Source organism: Anser anser, assembly GCF_964211835.1.
Source record: "Anser anser genome assembly, chromosome: 3".
Classification (NCBI taxonomy): Eukaryota; Metazoa; Chordata; class Aves; order Anseriformes; family Anatidae; genus Anser; species Anser anser.
The window spans coordinates 15,343,278-15,369,257 of record NC_139722.1 but is presented as its reverse complement, the minus strand read 5'-3'; the positions used below and the strand labels follow the sequence as shown (position 1 = coordinate 15,369,257).

General features: G+C 41.1%; 1 protein-coding gene across 2 annotated transcripts in view; it reads right to left on the bottom strand.

The window, feature by feature from the left end:
- The window catches only part of ROCK2 (Rho associated coiled-coil containing protein kinase 2), a 104,758-nt gene extending 80,156 nt beyond the window's left edge, over window positions 1-24,602 (bottom strand). Inside the window, exon 1 of one of the 2 annotated variants that reach the window (XM_083830564.1) lies at window positions 24,061-24,602. In XM_083830564.1, the coding sequence (XP_083686690.1) occupies window positions 24,061-24,219 (159 nt within the window). In that variant the 5' untranslated portion in view covers window positions 24,220-24,602. The remainder of the gene's footprint in view (window positions 1-24,060) is intronic. The other variant, XM_083830563.1, reaches the window with a different exon arrangement.
- Between the last annotated feature and the right edge of the window lie 1,378 nt (window positions 24,603-25,980).

Here is a 25,980-nt window from a genome sequence, read left to right as displayed (position 1 = left end):
ATCCAACACCCATTGGAAGTGCTCAGTCAGGCTGGACGGGGCTTTGGCCAACCTGATCTAGTGAGAGACATCCCTGCCTGCTGCAGAGAGGTGATCTTTGTGATCCATGTCATCTTTAAAGGTGCCTTCCAACCCAAAGCCTTCGATGGCTCACTGATCACTCAATTTTCACACGCATGGAAGTTGACCCTCTTCCTACACAGTTCATCTGCTGACTAAAATTTTACAGATTCTTACTCGACTTTTAAAAACTCGATTTGAAACAAATACGCCAATTTTACTATATCCAAATACATGTGTTCAAGTGTTCTGTTGCTTTACCAGTTTGGTAAAACTAACAGCCGTTCGCACCTCTGCCAGATGAGGTCACGCAGAATCGCATCCCACCGCAGCAGCAAGGAAGACGCTTGGCAGAGAGGCGAAGCCGTGCCACCAAGGCCCGGTGCTGGCAGCGGAGCAGAAGCGTGGCCACGGCCGGGGACAACCAGTGCTCTCCTGCAGCTCCACTTTTCAGTTTCAGATGGGAGTGTGGCTTCCAGCACAAAAAAGACAGGGATGTCCTGGAAGGAGTCCAGCGGGGGGGCCACAAAGATGATATGGGGCCTGGAGCATCTTCCCTATGAAGAAAGGCTGCGAGACCTGGGTCTGTTCTGCCTTGAGAGGACTGAGAGGGGATCTCATCAATGTTTACAAATACCTTAAGTGTGGGAGACAGAGGGATCTGGCCAACCTCTTTCCAGGGGATTGTGGGGACACGACAAGGGGCAATGGCCACAAAATGGAGCACAGGAAGTTCCGCACCAACGTGCGAAAGAACTTCTTCACGGTGAGGGTGACGGAGCACTGGGACAGGCTGCCCAGGGAGGTTGTGGGGTCTCCTTCTCTGGAGATATCCAAGGCCCATCTGGACGCCTACCTGGGCAGCCTGCTCTAGGGAACCTGCTTTGGCAGGGGGGGTGGACCCAATGGCATGTCGAGGTCCCTTCCAACCCCTACAACCCTGTGATTCTGTGATTCCCAGCCCTCCTCTCATTCACCAAGTGGGGTGGCCAGACCGCAGTCTGCCAGTGCTGGGAGGACTGGTTGGGTGCTGATGTGCCAAAATCACCCATCCCCTCCTTGTGTCCAAAACCCTTCATAGCCGCTTCCCCCTCCGGTATTTGCCAGCTCTTCCCTTCTAACCCACAGCAACACTATGTGTTTGAAAACTGCAATGAGGAGGAGAAAAAATCCCCACACTGATAAGCATTTTCCAAACTTGGAGACTATCCTTCAGTTGCATCTTAAAGCAAATTCTGCCTTCAAAGTGCAGGCCTTACCTTCCTTTCTGACACACAATTCCATTCAAGTTGAAAAAAAAAAAAAAACAACCATAAATAAAAGCCAATCTTCTTTGCCAAAATGCAATTTACCAGAAATTAGGGTTGTTTGCAAGGACGTGCTGTTTTGCGTATCAACTTGACATGTACTGTTAACAAGAATGCTAATAAAGAAACAAACTCATCCACTTCGGCATGCAGAGATATTTTAATTGTGAAACTTCTTATTAACACAACTTTAGGTATTTTCTAAATATAAATACATAAATTCACAAGAAGTCTCCCAAGTTCCAAAGCTATTTAAAAATACGTGATCCAATCTTACTTTATTACATACATGCAAACTCACAAAAATGCTTGGCTGTATATTGATTTCTACCATTTCAAATGCTGCAATTGAGATTGTATGTGCAAAGTCAACAGAATTAAGTCTTCACCTTCTAAGAATGTTTAGAAAACTATCATCATACTTCATTTTGGAAATGTCTTCCATTCATACAGAAAGCAGTTGAACAAAGAACAGATCAGTGCACCTGTCCACCCCTAAAAACAGCTGCTCAAATAGCATCCTGTAGTAGGTAGGTGATTAGATGGGAAAATCATTTAATTTCCTCATCTGTCTCAAATTTAAGATGATACATAAGGTCCATCTGCATGAGCTACTGTGTAAACGTTTGTGTGAAGAGTAGGAATTTTTAACAATACTACAGTGAATTGCTACTTAACCAAAATGTAGCTATGTAAACTTTAAACTCAAAGTGTGACAGCATACACGTGTGAAACTCTGACGTTCTCAATAGAATAAGTGAAGTTACTCTCTATGATACAGCAAATTGCAGTGCCCTACGCAAAATTACTTTGACTACATAAGTATGTTACACTGTAATTAAGTGTATTCTTCCAACTAGCCACCATCCATCTCTGTAAACCAACTCCCTCCTTTTGAATGAATAAGCCAAAACCAAGGAAGCATCCAGAGACCTTCAAGGAGCTCTTCAGAAGCCCCATGACACAGCTGCATCCTGCTGGCACCTCATATCACACTAGAAGAGCTAAATCCTTCCCTGGACAGAAAGGGGTTGAGTGCAAATGTTCAAGTAAGGAGCACGAAGGGCAACTGAGGTGTATGCTGTGAATTTTTGGGCAACTTTGAGGAACATGAAGCACTGTAGCTGTAAATGCAGAGGCAAGCTATGCTGTACATTGGACTCAAAAGTGGGACAAACACTTCTGCAACTTCCACTTGGAAACCAAGCCGCATCGTTTCTGCTACTGAAATAAGGATGAAAAAGTGAAAGTTAATCACTACTTTGTACTGCAAGAAGATACTTCAATAAAGCTTCACCTCATTTATACTGAAGTCAGTGGAACTCTAATATTCAAGGCTTTTTTGAAAATGTGTGTTGTTTTTTTTTTAATGTCAAAAATAGTTATTTAACTAAGATGTGCTACTGTATACCTAGTCTCTTGCATTTTTTTTCTTGCTGTGGCTCCACCTCAGCTTCTTTTCCAGTGAAATGTCATTTTCTCAAAGCCAATTTTGCATTATTTCCATAATTTGCCATTAATTGATCTTGTGATTAAACAAACACAGTCATGTGTCTTCTTCAAAGCTGCCATGGATTATTCAACCAGCACATTTTTAGTTTTTTTTAAAAAAACTCGTCTTATTTACACAGTCCAGCTTGCCATGTCATTTTTTCCTACAACCATATTTTTCTTTGTTCTATGTGAACAGGTCTGCTGTATTAACAATGTGCATTGGCCTTCTCAGCAGACCACACAGCAAAAGACCTTTTCAAAGCTTCACATTGAAAAGATCACAAACTTTTGAAGACTGGGGACCTTTTTGACATAGAAAGTCAACCTTTTAAACAATAATTTTAGGAAAGCTATACTTTAACAGCTGAGCTGTGCTTCTCCCCCCACCCCCTCCACATGCACACAAAAACCTGCAGAGGACTTTGGATTTTTGTTTTCCTTGAAGTTAGTGACTTGTTTAGAGTTTAGACTGCTCTCTGAAAGTTTTTTCTTTTTTCAACCTACTCAAAACAATAGTCAAGTCTATTTCATGGCTAAACAATAATACTAACAATTTGGCAAAAGCAAAGAAATTCTAAAAACCTACTATTAATAACCATTTAGAAAGAAGTTCTGAAGGTCGGTCACTTTAAATGATACTGCTATCTCAGCATTTTCTTTGAAAGTATTAAATCTACCATACAGTTTTTGTTAAGTTGTAGCTTTATTATAACTATTTTACTTCCATGTGCCTCAAAAGAATTGCACTACACAGTGAAATTCAACAGAAGTACCCAACTTAACTGAAAAATTCTGTCAGCTAATTAGCAAATGTTTGATAGAACTGTTATTTAAGAGCACTTCAGAAACTTGACTAGGGAGCAAAAGAGGTTCTGTCTGGCACCATCTCCCAATGAGAGGCACATCACTGAATAAACCATTCAGGTTTTGGAACACCAACATTGACAGAACGCCTGGGTGGCCATATAAAGTTGCAGCTTTACATTCTTAGTATTTATTTTCCATAATTTCTTGGAATGCAGTTCGTGTTTTGTAATAGAAGTCTTTCCAATCTTCATGTTTTAGCTGTGTGATGTCATTTCACCTCTTTAACAAGAGACAGTCTTCAGCCAACTAAGCCATTTTATTAAAAAGGTTATGTAAATGAGAACATTAATACAAGCTCTCCATTGCTATGTATTCCTTCCCTAACATGACAGCCTCACATTAGGAACAATGCACCTAAGAGATTTAATTATAAAATCTATGCACTGTATCCTTCCTAAACCACATACCTCCAGGTCTCCTCTCAAAACAGCTGGCTTATACAAATAAATCATAACAGATACTGTACACATTACCTATACAGAATGCATGATTTTTTAAAAAATTGCATTTTAAATAAAGTGAATAAATTTGCAACATGTGACAATGTATTAGAGTTTATTAAAACCATTTAAACATGATTGTGTTAATGTTAAAATGAGAAAGAGCCAGAAGTTGTAGTGAGTCAATCTTACTCTTGTAATACATGATGAAGAAGCACTTACTTGCTACACCTTCTAACAAAGCCTGAAGGCCTTCCACAAATAACTAATGTGAAACTGTTGAAATTGTAAAAATGTTGGTAAGTGGTTTGTTTTAGCTCACTGAAGAAAAATAACCAAAATTTTAGAGGGTGGTTCTGAGGTGAAATTTAGCAAACAACTTGCACTTTTCCCTAAAAACCAACCAATTCTGGTAATTTTCATAGAAAGTAATTATCAGTATATGCCATTCTAATATACATGCTGTATCAAGGACAAGTACAGAAGACCCTTTTGAAGCCTACGTCATTGTTTGCCCCAAACTGTAGAAAACAGCCACTATATTCTTGGCACTGTCAAGAAGCATTTGAATAAAAACTGCAGAGACATCGGAAGCTCAAGCCTGTGCTATAGTTAAGTGGTATGTGATATCCACAGCAGTTAAGATGGATGTCTCAAGCACTTACTCCATCTGACGCTTCTCAAAACAAACTACGAAAGCAGCTTAACATTACCCTTTGCTTCCAAAGCTGTGTATGTTGCAGGCATCTAACATTGAATAAATCAATTACAGCAACTGGCAGTAATTTTCAGGGCTGCAGATTAACCAGTCAAGCAGCATATATTTGCATATAGCAATAATCTATTCAAGGTCTGAGGATGAAGTTCCAGGACAGTCTAAACCAGTCTCCCTGTCCCCTAAACAAAAATCCCCACCCCTCCTTTGACTCAGCAGCAGTGTTCTCATCCTGAGCAAGCCAGTTTAGGGAGCCAAACTGAACAGGTCTTTTGCAGTTTTCATTTTCGGCCATTTAGCTCCTTAAAGCTACTCACTGCAGCATCAGTTAAGCAAAGACAACAGAAAAAAAAAAATACAGCAACCAAGACAAATCAGATTAGATGCATGGGGAATCATCCCTGGTACAGTGTCCATTCATTCAAACTTGAAGGGGAAAAAAAAGAAAAAACCTGCTTCTTTTCTTTTATTAATACAATTTCAGTTGAAAAAAGATGTTATCAAGTCTGTAGAACTAATTGTTTCTGGTTGTACTAATCAGTCTATTTTAAGTACAGAAAATACTTTTGTAACTGTGTAAGTAAACTATGCTAAGCATATTATCTATCAATAGCCATTAGTTTACCCATAAAAAATGTTTTGCATTTCATTGAGTTATAGTTCACACCCAATTGGACTGATACATGTCTCTGAAACAAAACACCCCCCTTCATATTTTAAAAAAAAAAATGTCCAATAAGTTCACTCTTTATTTTCTGACTTAAAAAAAAATATACAAAGTGTCACAATAGGGAATGTTTCTATACTTAAATATAGAACTGTTCAAACATAAATATCATACTTTCTTTTGCTTAGAAGATAAGAAATTTAAAGAGAAAAAAAAGAAAGTTCTTAAGAAAGCCATATTTACATATTAAGCAAGGGCCACTTTCAGCTGTAACATACACAGCTCTATCAGTAAATTGGTATTTTGGGAAGAGAGTCATCATAAACTACCATGATTTAAAAGCTTCCATTCCAAATTGATTCATCCTCTATCTAGAAGAGGTAACATCACTGCACTCCTTCAAATAGATTTTTCCCCATTCTATTTAAGACTGTGGTCATGACCTCCTGAATAAAAGTGCTGTTTGGATTTATATTAAGTAGTTTGACTTATTTATCCTGGGTTTTGTGTAAATACACCTTGCAAAAACCTGAACAACACTCTTCCTCTTCAACTTCCTACCCCGCTCTGCAGACAAGCCTTATTCACTTATCTCAAACCTTGGATGGGGTACTGCCATACAATTCTGTGGACACGAAGACTTCTGGAGCCCAGTTGTGCCGTACAAAGCAGTGCAGTATTCCCTGCCAGACAGACGAGCTGTCTCAGGCTTGCCTTTGGCTCCTGTGGTTGATTTAAACTTTAAAGACTCTGACCTTAGCATTCCTTGAGAAACAATGTGTGCATGAACCGTACCTTATAATATCACACCAGTGGAATCTCCCACCTCAAGATCATGGTTTATAACCACATTCCTCCCGAGCAAAAGAGGCTTTCTACAATTTGAGGGACCGGTCCAAAACCTGGGGATGAAATTCCACAGAAATGAAGGATCACAGAAAAGCCCAACAACTTCCCAAGCGCAAGATGCCTTTTCCTCATCTGATGCTACTTATTTGCTACAAACATCATAGTGGGGAAGCAAGCATAACAGCTTATGGAAAAACAGAATATAATTCCCTAAATTCTAAAGATAAAGAGAGCTGACAGTAGCCATGAAGGCAGTCAGCCCTGCCTATCTGAAACAAACTGCACCTCTTCTGACAAGCTTATCTTTAATTAAAAAGTGTGTTCTTCCAACAATATTTGAAGTTTGTTGCAGAAGCCTTCTCCCACGTACACCAAAAAGGTTAGCAGTTACCACAATTACTTATAAAATAAACAGTAAGGAAAAACTTTCAGAATTTTAAATAAATACTTATTCTTTAAAGATGGCCTGCGCGCATACTAAGAAAAGGAGGGAGAAAGAAAATAGCTGGTTATTATTTGACAGCTGGTTATTATTTGATTATTTGGGTTGAAATTCCTCTTCAAAGGCTAGGCTAATGAAGGTAGTACAGCTCACACTAAGATGACCAAATTATGTATAAAATTGAAGTACCTAAATGCTTGACAAAATGAGATGAATGTGACAGAACATCTATCAACCAGTATCACCTGATTAAACTTACTGAAAAGTTCAGAGGAAAGAAAAGACAGGTAATGTACACATTTTCCTCACTAAAAATATTTTAAAATTATATATTTTGTGTTACACATTCATATTTATTTTTATCACCTGCATTATCCACTTAATTATTTAATAACAAGGTATGTGAAACATAGCACATTTTTGTAATAATTCGAGTCATGCATATGAAACAAACCTCAGGCCAAAGTTCACTTTCTACAGTAGAAAAAAATCAGTAATATGAAGAAATATTAACTTCTAAGTATGCATGTGCATGCATAACCATATACACTGCAGCTACTACTGGGAATGTCAAAGAAAAGCAGACAGTACCATAGAAAGTGTACATTATCTTTAAAAGATAATCCTTTAAGATGGGTAATGAAAAGGTTGTGGCAACTTTTTTTATAATCAGAGAGGTGATAAAATCATAATTTGAGTTCTGTAATTTTCATCACAGTGGCACCACTGTAAATATGCCAGTTATGCTCCAATTTAAGTTTCACATGGGTATTCTAGAAACAGAACAAAACATCTGGGGTCTGAAAAGAAAAATTAAATCACTGGATCCAGGACATCTGCCCTTTCCTCTTCCTAGAATTATTCCTCCATAAGGCATACAAAACTCACTCAAAAATACAATGACATACCTGAGAAACAAGGGGTGGAATTCCACAGAAATAAACTGAATGTATTACTAAATTTCACATAAGGTAAACTGTTTTATTTCAAAGCAGCAATGACTAAGCTTACAAAACTACGTGCTAACACGACACACATTCAAACATTAAGACTAAGATGTCAGGAATTTGTTTAAGCAAAACATATTTTTATTAGGAAATAGATTTCATTCGTTAGTCTCAACAGAAATGGCTCCCTGTTGCTCTAAGATGACAAGAAAGATTAAAATGAAGTGGATACAAGTATCATACATATCAAAGAGATGACAAAAAAAAGGCAACTGCAGACAGTCACTGACAACCACCACCAAATCCACAGTCCTCTGGACAAAACCACAGTCCTCTGCCTTATTATGGGCACATGAGTAATCCTATCTACTTCATTGCATTTGCTAAAACATTTGCAGCTAAACATGAATGTAAGTGCCTGTAAAAATGGACTCTAAGAATATTTCTGAGAAATGCCTATAAAAAAAATGTGTCTTTCAAAAGACATTGAGGAATCCATCTCTTTAGGATCCAGTTCACTTTTATATGATATGTTAGATAATAAAAAAAAATTACCTAGTCTAGCTATCTAATCTGTTCATCTTGGGAAAGGGAATTATAAAAAGAGAGAGATAAGAGAACATATAGTAGGATCCAGTTCACTTTTATGATATATTAGATAATAAAAAAAAATTACCTAGTCTAGCTATCTAATCTGTTTATCTTGGGAAAGGGAATTATAAAAAGAGAGATGAGAGAACATATAAACACACAAAGAAAAACTCCCCATTATGACAGAGAATTTTTTTTTTTTTTTTAATTTTTCAAGCTCACTAAAACAGATCAAAAATAAAATTTTGGGAATATCTGAACAGGAGAACAATGCAGATTTCAAATATGTTGTTTTCATTAAAAAAAAAATCAGCATTGTCAAAAAAGCATCTTCCATGAAAATAACTGAAAAATAGCATCCCCTGGGGTATATACATCTCTGCATGAAAATTTACTTTAGGATGCCTGACGAGGAGATTCTGTGTCTATAGAAAGTGGTCCCGCTGCAGTTCCTGCATTCTACTGTTGAAATGTACTTTTTGGTACCACCCCTAATCTGTTTTGTTTCCAAACCAGGACTCTGAACTGCTTAGTATTAAGCTACAAATACGAAATAAATTAAATATAAAATAGACTGAGATGCTGCTGCTAGTGACTATTCCCTCAATTCAGCATAGCTGATGTAGTTTTGTAAGATTTTAAAGACAAATAATCAAGAATATCAGTTCCAGTTGTAACTCCAGCAATTTATGGGCCTAACCTGAAAGTCTTCACCAGAACATAAGAAGACAGCCGACATCAATACCAATCTGTTTCTTTCTTAACAATTTAGAGATAGTACCAGTCATTAAAAATACTTTAAAACCAACTGTGAAATTAAAAGCATGCTTTCTGCAAAACATTAAAATACTTTTCTTTGTGATAAACACATCCACCTCTGTGTTAAAACCCAGAAGTAACTCCTTTTGTCCTTTAAGCCCAAACAAGATTCACTCAGCATTACACCACTGACGTAGCTGATGTTGTAGCCCTGGTGTAAGACTATTCCATCAGAAAACCCTAAGTATAACATCCAAGTAGCATTTGTACAATTTAATCCGGTCAGCTATCAAACCGAGCTGCACAGCCTGCTTTGTGCCAGTGTAACATGCTGTATGTATTTGAGGTTTACACTGGTGGAGCAATGGTAACATGGCACTAGGAATAATTTCCAAATAAGCACTGGCAGATAAGACCTCAAATTAGTCACTCTGGCATTTCGCATGTTGATGCATTCTACTATTTACAGCTATTTTCAGAAGAAAATGAGAGCCAGTATGCGTCTTTAAAATGAGCTTGTTTACACCCACAATTATGTTGTTTCCTAAAACGGGAAGACACAACAGATTAAAGCAATGGGCTACAATACAAAAAGTAGATTTAAGTTACTCTAATTTAAACACAGGCCAGTACTGATAGGAATCAGCCTTCTTCTCCCATGCAAGGGTTGCATAAAACAAGTTTCTTCAAAATAAACTTTTCCATTTTCAACTATTTTCTCTGTATATAGGCTAGTAAGACAGCAGCCTATCACCCTATTTCTTTCTTACATAGGCCTGAATGTGATAACTCATCTCTCTTATTCTAATTCGCTTACCTTCTAAGCTTATATTATCTCAGTTAACTTTCAAAAAAAGTAGCTTTGGGAGGAAATGTCTTGAAACGCTGCTTTTTCTAGGGCTTCAACTGTCACATAACAGTTAAAAAGCAGATTCTATCTGAATTGTTAAGCTTCTCTAATTTTGAAAGAAGGTAGAGTATTTGCACCGCGGTACAGAGCTTTGTTCTTGTCACCATGCTCTCTCTGTACTCATGGGTGCACACCATCATGGCCCACAGACTTGTCAATTTGCTCAAATTTCCTTGACTTGATGCTCTTCCACCAGAGGCACATCTTCCTTACTCCAGCCTTCAGCCTGGTCTCTGGGATTCCTGAAGGCAAGTCTTGCTGGTAAAGACTGAAGCAAAGCTGGCATTCAGTACCTTGACCATTTCACTGTCCCGGGTAGCCAGGTCTGCCGTTTCCTTCAGGAGAGGGCCCATATTTTCCCTAGTCTTCCTTTTGTCACTGAGGTACTTGTAGAAGGCTCTTCTTCTTGCCCTTGATGTCCTTGACCAGATTCAGTTTTCTCTGGGCTTTGACTTTCCTAACCTATAATCCCTGCCTGCTTGGATAACGTCTCTGTATTCCTCCCAGGCTACCTGTCCTTGCTTCCAGCCTCCGTAGGCCTCCTTTCTCTGCTCGAGTTTGGCCAGGAGCTCCTTGTTCACCCATGCAGGCCTCCTACCATTTTTGCCTGACTTCCTCTTTCTTGGGATACATCATGCCTGAGCTTGGAGAAGGTGATCCTTGAATATTAACCTGCCTTCCTGGATCCCTTTTTGCTCCAGGGCAGTATCGCATGGGACTCTACTAAGCCGATCTCTGAGGAGGCCAAAGTCTCTCTCCCAAAGTCCAGGGTTTGTGAGCTTGCTGCCCTCAGAATGTCCAGTGGACAGCACCAGGACAAGAGGCAGTGGGCACAAACTGGAACCCAAGAGGCTCCATCTAAACATCACAAAGCACGTTCTTAGCACGAGGGTGCCGGGGCCCTGGCCCAGGCTGCCCAGAGAGGCGGTGGGGTCTCCTCCCTGGAGGCCTTCAGAAGCCGCCTGGACGTGGTGCTGGGCACCCTGCTCTGGGTGGCCCTGCTGGAGCAGGGGCTGGGCCAGGAGCCTCGGGAGGTCGCTGCCAACCATAACCATTCCGTGGTTCATTACCAACATTGGTGTAGGACACCCAGATGATGGCCTGCATTCAGAAGCAGCATACTTTGATTAATAAGCAGACCATTCAACTGAAGCCTAGGTCTTTGAGGAAAGGAAGCAGTACAGATTTTCTGGTTTCCACAAATTTAGGATTTTTTTTTTTTTAAATATCATAGTTTTAGTTGCAGTCAAATTCTGACAGGATTAAATAGGAAAATTATTTGGTTTAATTTTAATCAAGATCAGTTTCCCAGGTCAGTTTACAACACACTAGCACGAGCATTTGCATCACTATAAAGGTGGTGCCCCATGGAAGGAGGTGGAGCTATTTCTTTAACTGATAGTGAAAGTATTTGTGGACCTTGACTAAGCATCTGTGTTTGTTTGTTTTTGTTGTTGTTTGTTTTTAAATCAATATAACTAGGAAGGTCAATATAACTAAGGGAGAAAGGTAAAAAAGATCTGAGATTGCTTTGCTGCAGTTTCCCATACTTATCTTCTACTTCCCCAGATTTTAACATTTCTTTTTCTAATATTAAAAGCTGCTTCATTTCTCCCTCAAACGATGTATAGTTTTATTGGTTGATCTACATTTTCAAAGGTAAACATTTTCATTAAGTATATATAAACTTGATTGTGACTATCCTTAATGACTGAAGCCCTTAAATAAATGTAAAAAATATACACACCTTAAAAAAACATCTAGATTAGAGAATAACCCTGCAAAAAAAAATAATTATTTCAAATATAAAGACCATAACATCTATTCCTCTTCTAAACATGCTACTACTGAGTCAGAAGAGCCACGCTGGTTCCATCAGTAACGTTTTTTACATATAAACACCACTGAGAACGCACGTCTGTGCTCTGCTGTGCACGTGTCTGACCTAGTTCCCAAGGGATGTTTTGGTGCTGCACACCCAGCCAGCTCGCTGGGCCACGTAGGACCCATTTAGCATAGTCACAGTTTCTTAGACCGAGGAATCTTGTGTCCAGCTTTTTAAAAATAAAAGGATCGCATTGTCATACCTTCCTTTGGAGTGCCAGAATTACCATTATAGACTACCTGAAAGCAGGTAGGCTATTATTAATTACTGCTGTATTTACCTCCACACTGCAGGCCAGTCATCTGGCCCAAGGACCACGCTCGTCCCATTTAATAAGCTTTTGTCTGCAATGCGTCATCTCTTTCTGTTTCTGAAGTCATTCAGAAACAGATACCGTATCCTACAGAATCCTAAGGTTTTCCCAGTCCCCTGACTACTCATGGATCTTAAAAGGATGATGACAGAGCTTATCTGGAAAGACAGAAAGGCATTCAAAAGGACTTTGTTTATGGTTGATATAAGTCTTCGCAAAGGAACCGATGTCCTCGGGAACTTTGCTCTGTCAGACAATTAAGCACCTTGTATCTTCGTACTTGTAGGTATATTTCACAGTCTTCCTCAGGAACTTTGCTCTCAGACAACTTAGTATCTTGTGCATACATACTTAGAGGTGTATTTCACAGTCTTTTTAAGATAAAGCTATTACAGTGAACAACCCCTAGGCACTATAAATCTTAAACTAAGTATGAAGTTTTTCTTTCGATACATACTGGCTTTCAAGTTTATGGTATTATCTCCACACACCTGGGCAACAAGATTTTGTCTTAATCACCGTATCATTGAAGATAAGATAAGCATATTTGCTTTTAACAAGACAGTTAAATTGCAACTCTACCAGGATTTATTTACATACAGATATTAAAAATATCAGCAGAGATTACAGTAGCTAAGAGAAATTTTATAACAGAAGAACATTTTTCATTTATTTAGCTTGCATTTACTGCAGTGTGATTAGTTTCTCCCTTCTGTGAAAATTCAGCTTTGGAATACAAAGAATTAAAAAAAATCATGAATGTTAAAAAAAATACAGCACAAAATTCAGGACTAAGTGAATATCCCAAGGTACTTGGAAAAGCAAAGCAAAATGAATAAAATAGATTTCACGTTCACAGCGGTTCTGTAAGTGGAAATAGTTTTCCCATGGGTGGTAACTTGATGTTTCCTAAAATTTCCTTAAGATTTGGCAGTAGGCATTTCCACCTCTGAGGAGAGGCCGAAAGAGCTGGGGCTGTTCTGCCTGGAGAAGAGGAGGCCCAGGGGGATCTCATCAGGGTCTGCCAGAACCTGAAGGCAGGTGCTGGGAGGACAGGGCCAAGAGGCAACGGGCACAAACTGGCACACAGGAGGTTCTGCCTGAACATCACAGAGCACTTTGTTAACGTGGGGGTGCCGGGGCCCTGGCCCAGGCTGCTCAGAGAGGCAGATTTACCCGTGTCTCTTGGAAAAGTACTGCAGCACGCATCCCATATGGTACATAGCAAGTACAGAGCACAGACCCGTGAGCTGTCTAGAAGCAGTACAGCCCCATTCAGTGCAGTGCCATCCTACAGCACGCAGAGACTTTTACTAAAGCTGCATTTAGATCTGGCGAAATAAAATCCTTACATCAACAAAAACAGCTTGTCAGCTTCACCACACACCATTGAAACAAGAGCACGACCTGATCATTTCGAGCCATTCCAGACCAAGTAGTGTCCCCTGACTGACTCTGGTTTCTTCTCATTCCTTGCTACCCTTCACGGAAAATCCGCGTACAACCACTGTATGCATCCCATTGTCAAAGGGAGTTCAAGCATAAAAAAAAAAAAGTCCAGTATTTTCAGAAAGTGAACATTGGAATATGGCTAGATAATTGGAGTGGCATTACTTTAGATTTAAAGACCTCCTACTTAACTACCTCCTGCTCTGCTGGAAGAGTGGTGATGCCCAATTTTACCAGAATACTACTTACCCTGCTCTGTCACACCATATCCAAGCCAGTAAGTCAAAACCAGTAAAATAATCAGCAATTTATGCTTAAAATAAACCCTGAGAGTACTCTGGCCAAATGATGCGCTTCAAGGCCTGGCCTGCAGCAGCAGGTTAAAGAAGAGCAGCAGCTGGGCTCACCTGAAAGAGCCCAGTCCCACACCCAGTTGCCCGTCCCCGCAGTGCACTTCTGGACAGCTCCAGGCTGTGACTTTAACCCCACGGCTGAGGTGAGACCATGCTGGCTGGAGCACAACAGGACCTGACCACGATCTGGGTCACTGCTACAGCTGCAGACTTACAGACAACAGAAATATTTTACTTTTGCAACTATTTTTCATGCGATGAAACTAAAAAAAAAGTCATGATCTTCTCACGATCCTTATGTACCTTCAGCATCACTGGCCCTAGGACATCACAGTGCCAAGCATGTTTGTTTCTCTTTTCCTCTCTTTTCTATTTTAGAGAATATCCATCTAAATGCTGATAAGATTTCATACAATAAAAAAAAAAAACAAGCCATTATGACAGTAAAAACAATACCAATTCTATAATGCAGAAGATTATTTGATATATAAAAACAAGAACAGTTCCTATGTGCCAAGAAAGGAGTTGAATCACATGGCAGTGTATGCTGGTATTTATGCACTAGAAATTAAGATTGAAATAAAAATATAACTTAAAAGTTCTAACACTTAAACATAACACCTTTTCTCTCGCCCTCCCAATTCAGCATCCATGCTATATACTATGTTGATAAACAGAAATAACTTAATCATGCATTGATTGCTTATGATTTAATTAAAAAAAAAAAAGGATTTGGATTGTAAGTATATTGAAACTTCACCAACTTACATCTAAGTCTGAAATACACGCTGTGCATCTTCCCTCCTACAGACAGTGTGATTTCAAAAAAAAAAAACCATTACAGAACATACTTTCAGCAACACAGTCTAAACAAAATGTCCCATACTTTATAGAAAATTTAAACTGCAGTAAGGCTCAACGCTGCCTGAGGCGTTCTGATTCACTGAAATATATCCTGCAGGGTAGTCATACAAAATCTAGGATTTTTTTTTTTTAACAATGATCAATGTCACATTTTACTCAACTGGTTTTAAAGTTCCATTCTCAGTTTTTAATAATCTAGGTTTTGATAAAGACATTTTGGCAGGTAGAAAGGGGACAGTTGCGACCTCCGGCAATTGAGAAACACCACAAGGCATATATGCAGAAGAATACTGGTATTCCTTCTGAAAATGAAGAGCAATTAAATAGTTTATTTTGACACCTAAATTGCCCTTCTTCAGAAACAGCCAGTCATGAAAATAGATGAAATGAGTCACGCCTCATACTGCTACTGTTTCAGCCTTCCACATGCGAACGGTTCTTCATCATACTGTCCATATTTAATGTTTGCTTCATAATCTTAACAGTTCGAAATTATTTTCAAGGCAGAAAACTAGCTGAATGTCTACACTTAAAAATACCATGGTGGCAAATCCTTTTAAGGAGAGGCAGCTTACAATAGTATATTTGTTAGATATTTATCTTTTCCTCATTCAAGCTGAAATTATTCCTGACATAGAACAAACACCACACGCACATAAAACAGTAGTTTTGCTCCTTTATTTGCTGCTACATTCAAATTTTGCACCAGAACTCTGAGAACTGGAGTTCTGCTATTCCCTACCCCAATAATGTTTGTGGAGTCAAGGCAAGACCTTCAATTCTGCAGATATGAACTCCGGGGAAACCCGCAGAGATGGGGATTAAGGAAAATAACTAAAAAATTTAATTAAAAGTACATTTAATGTAAGAGAAATTATTTGTTTACAGTAATACTGAACATTGAACTTGACAGAAGCAATGAAAGAACAGGACTTCACAAAAACTTTTGTTTAGCAATCATCTTGAAAATGTAGTTCTTTCTAGCTTATCCTACCAGATCCATAGCTTAGTTCAGGTGCTTATAATACCAGCATGGATCTCTCTCTTAATTTTAACAAAATTACTAAGTACTTTGTGCCCCCAGAGAAAATACTAAACATAGAATAACGTTTAAATTAACTGCAGTAGCTGCAATACACGAATAAACTGTCAGTATCTCCCTGCCACAGGAGTAATTCAAGTAGTTGTCTTCAGTTACCTTTCATACGGAAGAATTAAAAACAAAAAGGGTGGGGGAGGGAGGAGTTATAGTTTACAATCCAGGATTATACAACTTAAAGAGGTCATTAAGTTAAATAGGCCAAGAATTAAAAGTTATGACTTAATGCCTAAATGGGCCGACTTTTACTGTTGGAGGAAGAGGCCTGAAACTCACTAACAGAAACAGACTGTGCATGTACACAGCTGGCACTAGAAAGGTTTTTCATTACTCACTAAGCCATCAGCTTCCAACACGGTATTTTTTACCTGCTCTTCTCCATTTTCGTGCACTGTTAGAGGGAATAGATCTACTCCTAAGGGGGGACTTCGTGGTCATTCTATCACAAAGGTTTAAAAAACCTGCAAAAGAAGCATTCAGAAGTCAAGGATAATCATACGCTTGCGTATAAAAAGGGGCGGAAACAACCTTAAGCAACTCAGCAACATCTTATACCTACTTACTACAGCTGGTTCCACGTGTCTTCAGCTGCACATACCAGAAGTCTACCACAAAATATGCTCCCCTGTACACCAGCTGGTGATAAAAGATTTAAAAATGAAAACCTACGTCCTATACATGCAACGAATGACAACGCTCGTCTTTCTGATCTTGCACTCAACTTAATCAGTGCTAAACTGAAAATGGAGACCAGAACAAACCAGTCACAGAAACCACAGGGAAAACCAGTTTAAAACTAGTTTCTGCATGGAATGGAATATTTTCATAGCATAGGCAAGCCAAACTGAACGTATACCCCTCATCCGAACACTGTGCTACTGTAAATTTTTTAAGAGAACAATCTCTTTGAAGATACGCACACATACACACTACAGTGAACTTACTGATGTAGCCCTTCACTTTCAACAAAAGAAAATCATGGAGGATCAATCAAGTTGTACAGCAGCAGCAAACACAAGTAGACTAAGTGTTCCAAATTCACAACTTGTTCAATAAAAAGTAATTTCCAAGAAACACCCAAAGGTATTTCTCATCTACACCACTTCAGAGTAAACCCATGCTGTTGAGACAGCAATATTTGATTTTTAATCAACAGCTAAGCTACAAACTTTGGATAATTACATGTAACAGCAGTGACAGATGCGGACAAAAAAAATAAATGTATTAGAACCTCATAATAGTAATTGTAATTTTAGTTAAACTTTAAATACCATTCAGAAGAAGTGTAGAACTTCACTATTTTCTCTTTCAATTTACTTATTCAATAACAGTAACAGTCAACACTGTTTGTTTAGAGATTGAAAAAAGAATAGAAGGCATATTTAGTAAAGATTAGCTCGTCTTCCTTCCTCATGGTTACAAGCCTTATTTCATGTTTGTATCTGACCTCCACTTCATTTCCTCCTGAAGTAAAGCATGAAAAAAAAAAACCTATGTTTGGATCAGTCACCCAAACTTTATCCTGCTTAATGCAGGATCCTGTTATTCTCCGCTTTAAATGCAGACTAAAAGTCAGTACCCATGACTTGGAACAGTCAAGACAGAAAGCAACCGCTTTGTTATCCAAGTCCTCAAGACTCAGAATTAAACACTTTGCCATAATGTTTGCTCAATCACCCTCTCTATATCACATTAAGTCCATTCTAAACATTTAATTCTTCTCCAGCACAGGAGGGAAAAAAAGAAAAGCTTTTTGTAAAGCTGGAAACTGAGAAAGATGTGTCTGATGGCATGCAGTGTCAACGCGGGAATAGAGCGCAGAGCTTCCTGCACTGCGAGCTGGTCGCTGATCCCTGTCTGCAACATCTGACCAACATCGCCCTGCTAACAATATGACCACAGCAATAACGGGGCAGTGCTGCACATTACCGTTTAGTTTGGGCACACAGAAAACACAAAATATGCAATTGGTGACCATTTGCAAATGATTTGACTTCGGCAAGTTGTTCTACATTAAATAAAATTAATGGAAGATAGAAATAATAAAAAAAACATTTGCACACTCAGATTTTCTTCTCACATTTACCACCTTCCAGATCCTACAACAACTGAGGCAGAGACTGAACAGAAGGGCAAGTGGGTGACGAAAGCAACCCCCATCCCCTGATGTGAAAGAAAAGCTCAATACCAGGATATTTCACATAAGACAAACCAGCCCACTCTCTTAGTAGCAGTAACCATAGCAGAAGAACACAGAAAAGAGCTAAGTCCACATCACATAAGCAGCTGCTACCGATCGATACCATCCAACCACACAAAATTCTGACCAAGCTTACAGAATCGCCACCTTCCAAACATAGTTGGACCCCCTGCACATGTGGTGGTGGCCAAACGACCCCTTTACGCACAGCACCTTACAACTTTGTTAGCGGATAATTAATACAATGCTCTGAAGTAAGGACACAGGTGGCACTTCACCTGCACTAAGGAAGCCGTGACTTTGCTGGTTTGGAAGACGAACTCCCTCCGGCCTGAACTCCTTCTGTACAGCAAGCACTTCTGCAGTTTCACTGCTGTAGCAAAAGCGTCACACACAGTAGGTACAGCTTTGGAACCAAGCACCACGTTCAGCGTGCTGTTTACATAGCAAAAGACTCATTAAAATAAGTTTATTGCTAACAAAGGCTGCCAAAATAAACATAGTATTCTTGTTCTTAACCAGCGTGATGTATCAGGAAAAAAGTATTTGGGGTGAATTTTTCACTGGAATCATTTGGTGCTTTTAGGAATAGCAGTTTAAAACAACCTCTGAGTTCATACAGCATCCCCCTCCCCACACCTACACTTATGGGTTATTAAAAAAATACCTATAAAAAAAAAAAGCACATATAAATTCTTCTATTCTTTCATTACATAAAACTCTATTACCAAGTTTCAACCCCTTTCATCCCTGTAATCCACGGATAATTCCTCCACAGTAGCAATGCAATACCGGTTATTTTTATAGATCAAATATTGGCAAGAAAGCATCTACTGAGAGCTGCAGAGATTGTTTACTGTGGTAGCATTTTTTTTTCTTCAAATTAGGCAGCTTTTGGCATGAATAGCATCACTAGACAAATAGCCAAGTGCTTTGGCATTGCTCTGCCATTAGCTGAAACCTGAAATTTTATTTAACGAAATGGTTTTTAATCAGTATTTGCTGATTTGCAGAATCCCCAGTGGACACTGAGGCTACTAATATTTGGAAAAGAGATTTTTTTTTTTTTTTGAAGAAAATCAGAAAAGAATGGTGCTAGCTGTTACAAAGGCTGAACAACTAAAGGACACTAATGACCCACTCTGCAATCTGATCAATACAGGCAAAAATATTGGGAGCACGTATCTTTCTAGTGAATGCACATGAAATCTGGCTGCATCACATGTGTGGCATTAAAAGCAGAGCAGACTGGCTTTTTTTTCCCCTTTCTTAAACTAAGTGAAATGCTTTAATTCTGGTGTGTAATAATACAAAATATAAGAACACTTGTAAGTGTCAGAAAATAGAACTGTCCTTTTCCAGTTAAACTATATTGCTATATATAAATCCATCACCCAGGAACAAAGAACAAAAGGCAATTCTGTTTCTTTAAAGCTCATCTCTTCAACTCTACAGTAGATGTTCTGAAGTCACAAATTAAAAATAGAAAGTTTCTAGAAAGAGTTAGGAGCTAAGAAAGAAATAACAGCACAAGAACTATAACAAACAAGGAAAAAAAAATCTTCAGGAGCAGAGAAACATTTGGCTTGTCCACTCACTGGGCAATGAATTTCAGATCAGATCCTGATAGCTGCTACATTTTCAGCTCTTCACTGTGCTAGATGGTTAAAATTAACACAATAGATTGTTCTTACTCATTCAAAATTACGTGACAATAAGCTCAGGAAAGTAAGGTGACTTCAATATTATTTCTGAAATCCCCTGAAAGCTCCTAAAACTAAAATCCTGCAACAGGATAGATGCATGTCAACCATGAAGACCACATACGAAGAAAGCTCAGCTGAGCGATCTGCTAAGATAACACTGCTGTTGTCACACTGGTACCCATCCAGGTGGTGAGACAGCTGCAGAGACATCTCCTGAAAGGGTGACAGTCACAGCTGTACCGGTAACGCATTTTTCATCACCAGCAACGCTCTAGGGTCTCGATGGCAAGGTTAATTTTCTCTGAACTTCTATTCCTGTCCAAACTAGCGTAAATACAGCATTTACCCATCAATTTTATCTTAACAGAGAAACAAAAAGGCATTTTTTTCCCCAGTTTTAAGGCATGTATATTCCAAGACACTGAAGCACACCTCTTCCAACCGCCTCCCTGCTCTGCAGCGTGCCACAAACATGCCCACAGCCGGCACCGTGATCACTGCCTGACAGCAAGCACTGCTTCTCCTGACGGCTCACACCACCACGACGAGGCCGAAGCATAACGCTAAAACACCAGGGCTTGCACTTCACAGAACAAAAGGCAGCCACGAGCTCCTTTCTCTCCCCAGCTGCTGGTAAGATTTATGGGAGCTGCTCGTCACCACCCCGAAATTCTGCGCTCGAGTCCAGCATGTGCTGAAGTCGCACAGTGACACGGGGCAAGGAAAGGGAAGTCTGGATTAGTTTTGCACAGCCCACGTTGACCTGTCTGCTCTCCTTTTGGAGAACATTCAGTCTTCAGATAACGCTTATCAATGCGCCCTTAAATAACACGTATTCGATACTATATAAAACAGCTCCATTTACACTGTAGGTAGAGCATATATGCAAATAAAAAAAGCAGCACATGTATTTGAGAACTGTTAAGCTCTTCTTCAACGTAGCTGGCAGCTCAGAATCATTCAGTAGGACTGTATTTATAGTAGGGTTTCTTATAGATCACCCAAGGTCAAATGCCATTTAACACGATCATCAATGTGTACATGCAGCGCACATAAAAGCGTCACTTCACAGAATTAGCGGATGACACAAACTGGCAGAGGAGCAAGTCACGCGAATACAGTAGTTTTACCAACCAACCTGCGCAATCTAAACGTGATATACCAAAAAGGTTTTCATAACTGCTGCAACAGGACCAAAAAGAATAAGACTGTATCACAGAGGTGTAACAAAAAACTTATTTATCTTAGCACAGGCAACAGAGGCTTTCAGCATATTACAATGAGAAAAAGAACAGTCACCAGATGTCTAAATAAGGTTGCAGAAACCACTTTCCTTTGTAGAGGTTCTCGCTTGAGCCTACAATGGCATCATGTACACAGCTCTAGTGCTGCCGTTTTCATTTTCAGCTCTTTATCAAACCAAAACCAGAAGAACCCACCAAGTGCAGCACAGGCTATGCATCTGAACCACCTTAGTAACTTCTCTATGGTAACCTTTTTTTTTTTTTCTTAATTTAGCAGGAAAAGGATGGCGATAAGCATGCCACATATTTCAATTTGCGTATTTTAAAAATTCTGCCCTCGCAAGTTAGCTACCACGACAAACTAAATGGTGAGCTCTGAATTGAGGCTATGTGTCTTCTCCAAAGATAAATCTTATTCAATCACAAATGATTATGCTTAATACAGGCAAAATAGCGAAGTAGTAAGTCATATAATATAGCACTGGCCATACTAGAAAAATCTAATGGTCTCTTGGAGCCATACAGGGGTGGAGGGAAATAATCAGTTATCTGGCCTCATAGATGCTGCTGTTGAAGAAGCAGACGGTGTGGTGAGGAAGGTACACAAAGAAAGCCTCCTCGTTCACAGCCACCGCATAAATTAGCTCCTGATAGGCAACGGAACTGATATCTAGAGAAAGACAGCTTATTACCTCTGCTTTTCACTTTGTTCAAATTTGCAGCATGTGTTGTAGATTAACAGTTACTTTTTCGCTTTTTACAGCTTCCCAAAAATAAAACACGCACACGAAACGCAGAATAGCAGCTGTTTATGACTTTTTACAGCGTAAGGAAATGAATTCCATTTTGAATTCCATTCCACATTTTCAGTTTTGGTTATGTTATTTTTGGAGGATGAAATAGTAGCATTCCAGCCAGTCTTTTTAAGACCTTTTCCCTGACTCTTAGTTTCAGTTGCTGTATTTCTACTTTTAAACGAAAACACATTTCCACTTACGATAATTTACACTGAAAGTGAGCTGTTTACCAAACAAGTAAGTGTTGCAATTTGAATATGATTTTTTCATATTTGGATTGCAATAGGCAGCCTAAAATGCCGATACAAAATTAATGTCAAATAGCATAAAGCAACAATACCAAAGCCCCAAGGCTTTTACAGGAAATCCACTGCAAATTTCATAAGGTCAATAAAAAAGCCTAACCAATTTATTATTTCATACATAGGCATGCAGAATGCGAAACTAGGAAACTTGATTCATTAACGTTGTATTTTCCTTGCTGTTAATTATTTAAACAATACTTACAGAGAGAGTGCAGAGAATAAACTGATGGACTTTGCTACAAAAATATGCATTTACAATCCAGTTAGGATACCTCCACGGTTTACTGATTTGTCCAATGTATTACACGAACTGGTCTACACTATAAAATTACAAAACACATATTTAAAAAAAAAAAGGTGTTAAGCATCCTAGTTTTTGCAATTAGAATTTCTTTTCAGAAACTTAAACAGTTTTCAGTGTATCTAATCCATGTCCAAGCCACGGGAGGCAAGAGAATAAAAGTAACACTCCATTGAGTATAAAAGCAGAGTGTGAAAAAGTCTGCTGGGGTTAAACGTTAACCTGATGCATTTTTCAGAACGACTGTACTATTTTTAAACTGCTCTTTTTTGGCCACAGGTCAAAGTTTTCCTAGCAAAATACCAATGTGAAAACGCTGGGAGCGAAGCCCAGAGGCAGCTCTCTTTGCTTTGGCCTAGGCTAGAACTTATCTGAATCTAGCTAGATATGTAGCGCTGTTTCCCACTCCCCTTCATTGACTGCTATGGGTAATATGCCTCGTTACGCCTCTGAACGTCTACGAGAGGAATAATGCAGCACTAAAGCCCTGAGAACGACATTTTTCAGATGTTATAGGAAATTCCTATATTCTCCACACAGCACAGGCATACATACTGTTCAGTCAGTTCCTGTATTTTTGGCCAAACAGAACTGAGTCATTTGAAAGAGGAAAAAAAAAAAAAAGAGAGAGAGAGAGAGAGAAAGGCTCAGTGTAAGTGCCTTGAGGAACTCTTGGAAAGGCTGGGATTCTTGCCCCCTTTTCTGTTCCTCTTCACTGGGACACACTGGAAATCTTGGGAAAGATTGGAAATATCAGGCCTGAAGACCCAGAGATTCAGATTTTAAAATGTATTAATAAAAATAAAGCGGGGCGGCTCTCACGGCCTTTTCCAGGGTTGAGATGTTTTAAATGGGGAAACGTAACTCCCTTCCCACTCCTTCCTGAGGGCACGGATTTCTCGCTAAAGGAAATTCAGTTTCACGCACTCACGCCGAAAAATGCGACTTGCCACAGGAGACGGGGCCAAAGGCAGGAAAACCAAGGGGAGCCCGCGGGACCCCGGGGCCGACAGAGGCTCCGTGAGGCAGGTCCCCTTCCCCAGGGGCTGGTTTGGGCAGCGGGCGGCCGAGCCCGGCGCTGGCGGGCGGCGTTCCGGCGAGGTTTGGCAGCTCGCACAAAGCCAGGTACCCGCTCAGTTCACACACACGGCGCTCGGGAGGCGCGAAAGGGAAGGGTGGGAGCGATGCTGGAAGCAAAGCCGCCTCCCTCTGCGGCTCCGGGCTTTCCACAGGCGTCTCCGGGCTTCCCACAGGCGTCTCCCCCCAACGTTACCCCAACCTTTAGCTTGGTATTGAAGCACGGCGCCGTGCCCCCCACCCCCTGCCCTGCCCTCCTCGGGGCCCCACGTCCCCCTCGGGCCGGGAAGGAGCCTTCCCCGTCCCCGCTCAGCCTCCTGCGGGATGCCGGAGCTCTTCCCTTCCTTCCTCCCCGCCTGCCGAGGCGCTGCCTTTGTTCCCCCCCCCCCCCCCCTTTCCCCCCGCCGCCATCCCCTCACCAGCAGGCTCTCCACGTTGACCGGCGAGCGCGGGTCGCGGATCATGGACTCCAGCTTCCTCTGGCGGCCCTCGAGCATCCCCGCCGCCGAGTCGGGGAGGGGGGCCGCCGACATCTTCGCCGCCTGCTGCTGCTGCTGCTGCGGCTGCTGCTGGCTCATCCTGCCGGGGCTCGCCCAGCGGCGGCGGCGGCGGGACGCCTCCCCTTCTCGCTGCCGGGGAGGAGGAAGAGGAGGAAGAGGAGGAGGAGGAGACGGCGAGGGGTCGCTCCGGGGCCTAGCGCGGCGCGGTTGGGCCGCCCCGCGGCCGCCCGGCCATGAAGGAAGCCGGGAGGGGAAGGGAAGGAAGGGAGAAGCGGGGCGAGCGGCTCCCTTCCTCCCGCCGCTCAGCGCCGGGGCTGCCTCCCCTGAGCCGCTCCCGCTCCCTCCGAGCCGCCCTCGCCGCTCAGTCCATGCTGAGGCGGCCGCCGCTGCCCCTTCTTCCCCTTCTTCCCCTGCCGCCGCGCCCGCCCCCGGCCCGGCCCCGTGAGGCGGCCTCCATTACCCACAAGGCTGCGCTGCCGGCGGCCGCCTTGCTGGGGGCTCGCTCCCCGGCCCTGACGGGGTGGGGGCTCGTCGTCGCTGTCTCTCGTCCCTCAGGGGGCTCCCAGCGAAGGGACCCCGGGCCCGGAGGCTGTGGGGACGCGGGGTGGGGTGGGGGGTCAGAGCTTTTCGTGGGTGTGAAGAGAAAAATGGGGGGGGAAAGGGTTGAGCTGAGGGGGTGAGGAGGAGGTGGGCTGCGGGGTGTGGTGGGGAAGGGGCACGTAGTCCCAGAACTTGGAAAAAAAAAAATGAAATCCTGAAGAATTAAAAGACTTTCGTGTGGATTCCGACTCTGTGTGCTTATTGGCGCGGCGCACGAACCTCCAGACAACAGGCAGAGCTCATGTCTTGCAAAGGGGCAAAGGGCCACGCTGTCCTGTTGGCTTGCTGATAGCTGGATGGCAGCGGGCTGATGTCAGAAAAACGGGCAAATGCTTCGGCTTGAAAGGAAGAGGAGATGGATTCAAAGAGAAGTCACTACGTGACTCACTCGCGTGGTTTGGAGTGAGATCACCCTGTGCCGCGTTCTGAGTGAGGACCCTGGAGGCCGGCAGCCCCCGGTTCCAGGGGGTTCAGCTCTGGGTGTCTGGTAGCCCCAGCCTCAGCGCCAGGCTGCGCTGGGCAGTCGGCTGGGCCAAAGTCCCCGAATCGCATCTGTGCATGTCAAACTCACATTTCTTTCACTGAGATTCCTTCAGGAGTTTGGGTTTTCTGAAGGAATCAGTGAAAATACGTTTGGGAGATGTTCTTTTATTTATTTTGTAGGGCTACCTCATCCCCAAAACAGATCAGGACCCACTTCGCTGTAACATGCGCCCCAAAACCTCACAAAATTTGCTCGAGTGGTTTACGTGGAGACAAGATAAAAGATGTAGGTCCAAGGGATTCCACCAGGAATAGGATGTGGATGCTGGTAGCATTGTGAAGTTACATGAGCTAGCACTTCAGCCCTTAGAAACTCTAAATTACTTAAACATAATTTCTTCCCATATGGCCTACTTGTAAGTGAGTAGGCTAATTTCTTGTAAGCGGCAGAGCAGAAATGTGTATCTTCGCTTTTTTTTAAAGAGATTTAAATAGGTTGGGACAAAAGACCAAATGTGGGCAACATATTTCCAGTGATCAACATGCTGGGTTTTGTTAATGTCAACAGGAATCTTTGGGGTGATTTCAGTGAGCTTTGAGTCAAGCACCAGATGATTTGAAGATATCAGTTTCCCATTGACTGTAGGCAAGCTGTGTCTCTTTCCTCCTTTTTTTAATCTATAACGTTTGTCAAAACTAATCTATACTTTATCTAGCTCATATGATTTATGGACATTATTTAGGGCAGCGTTTAAA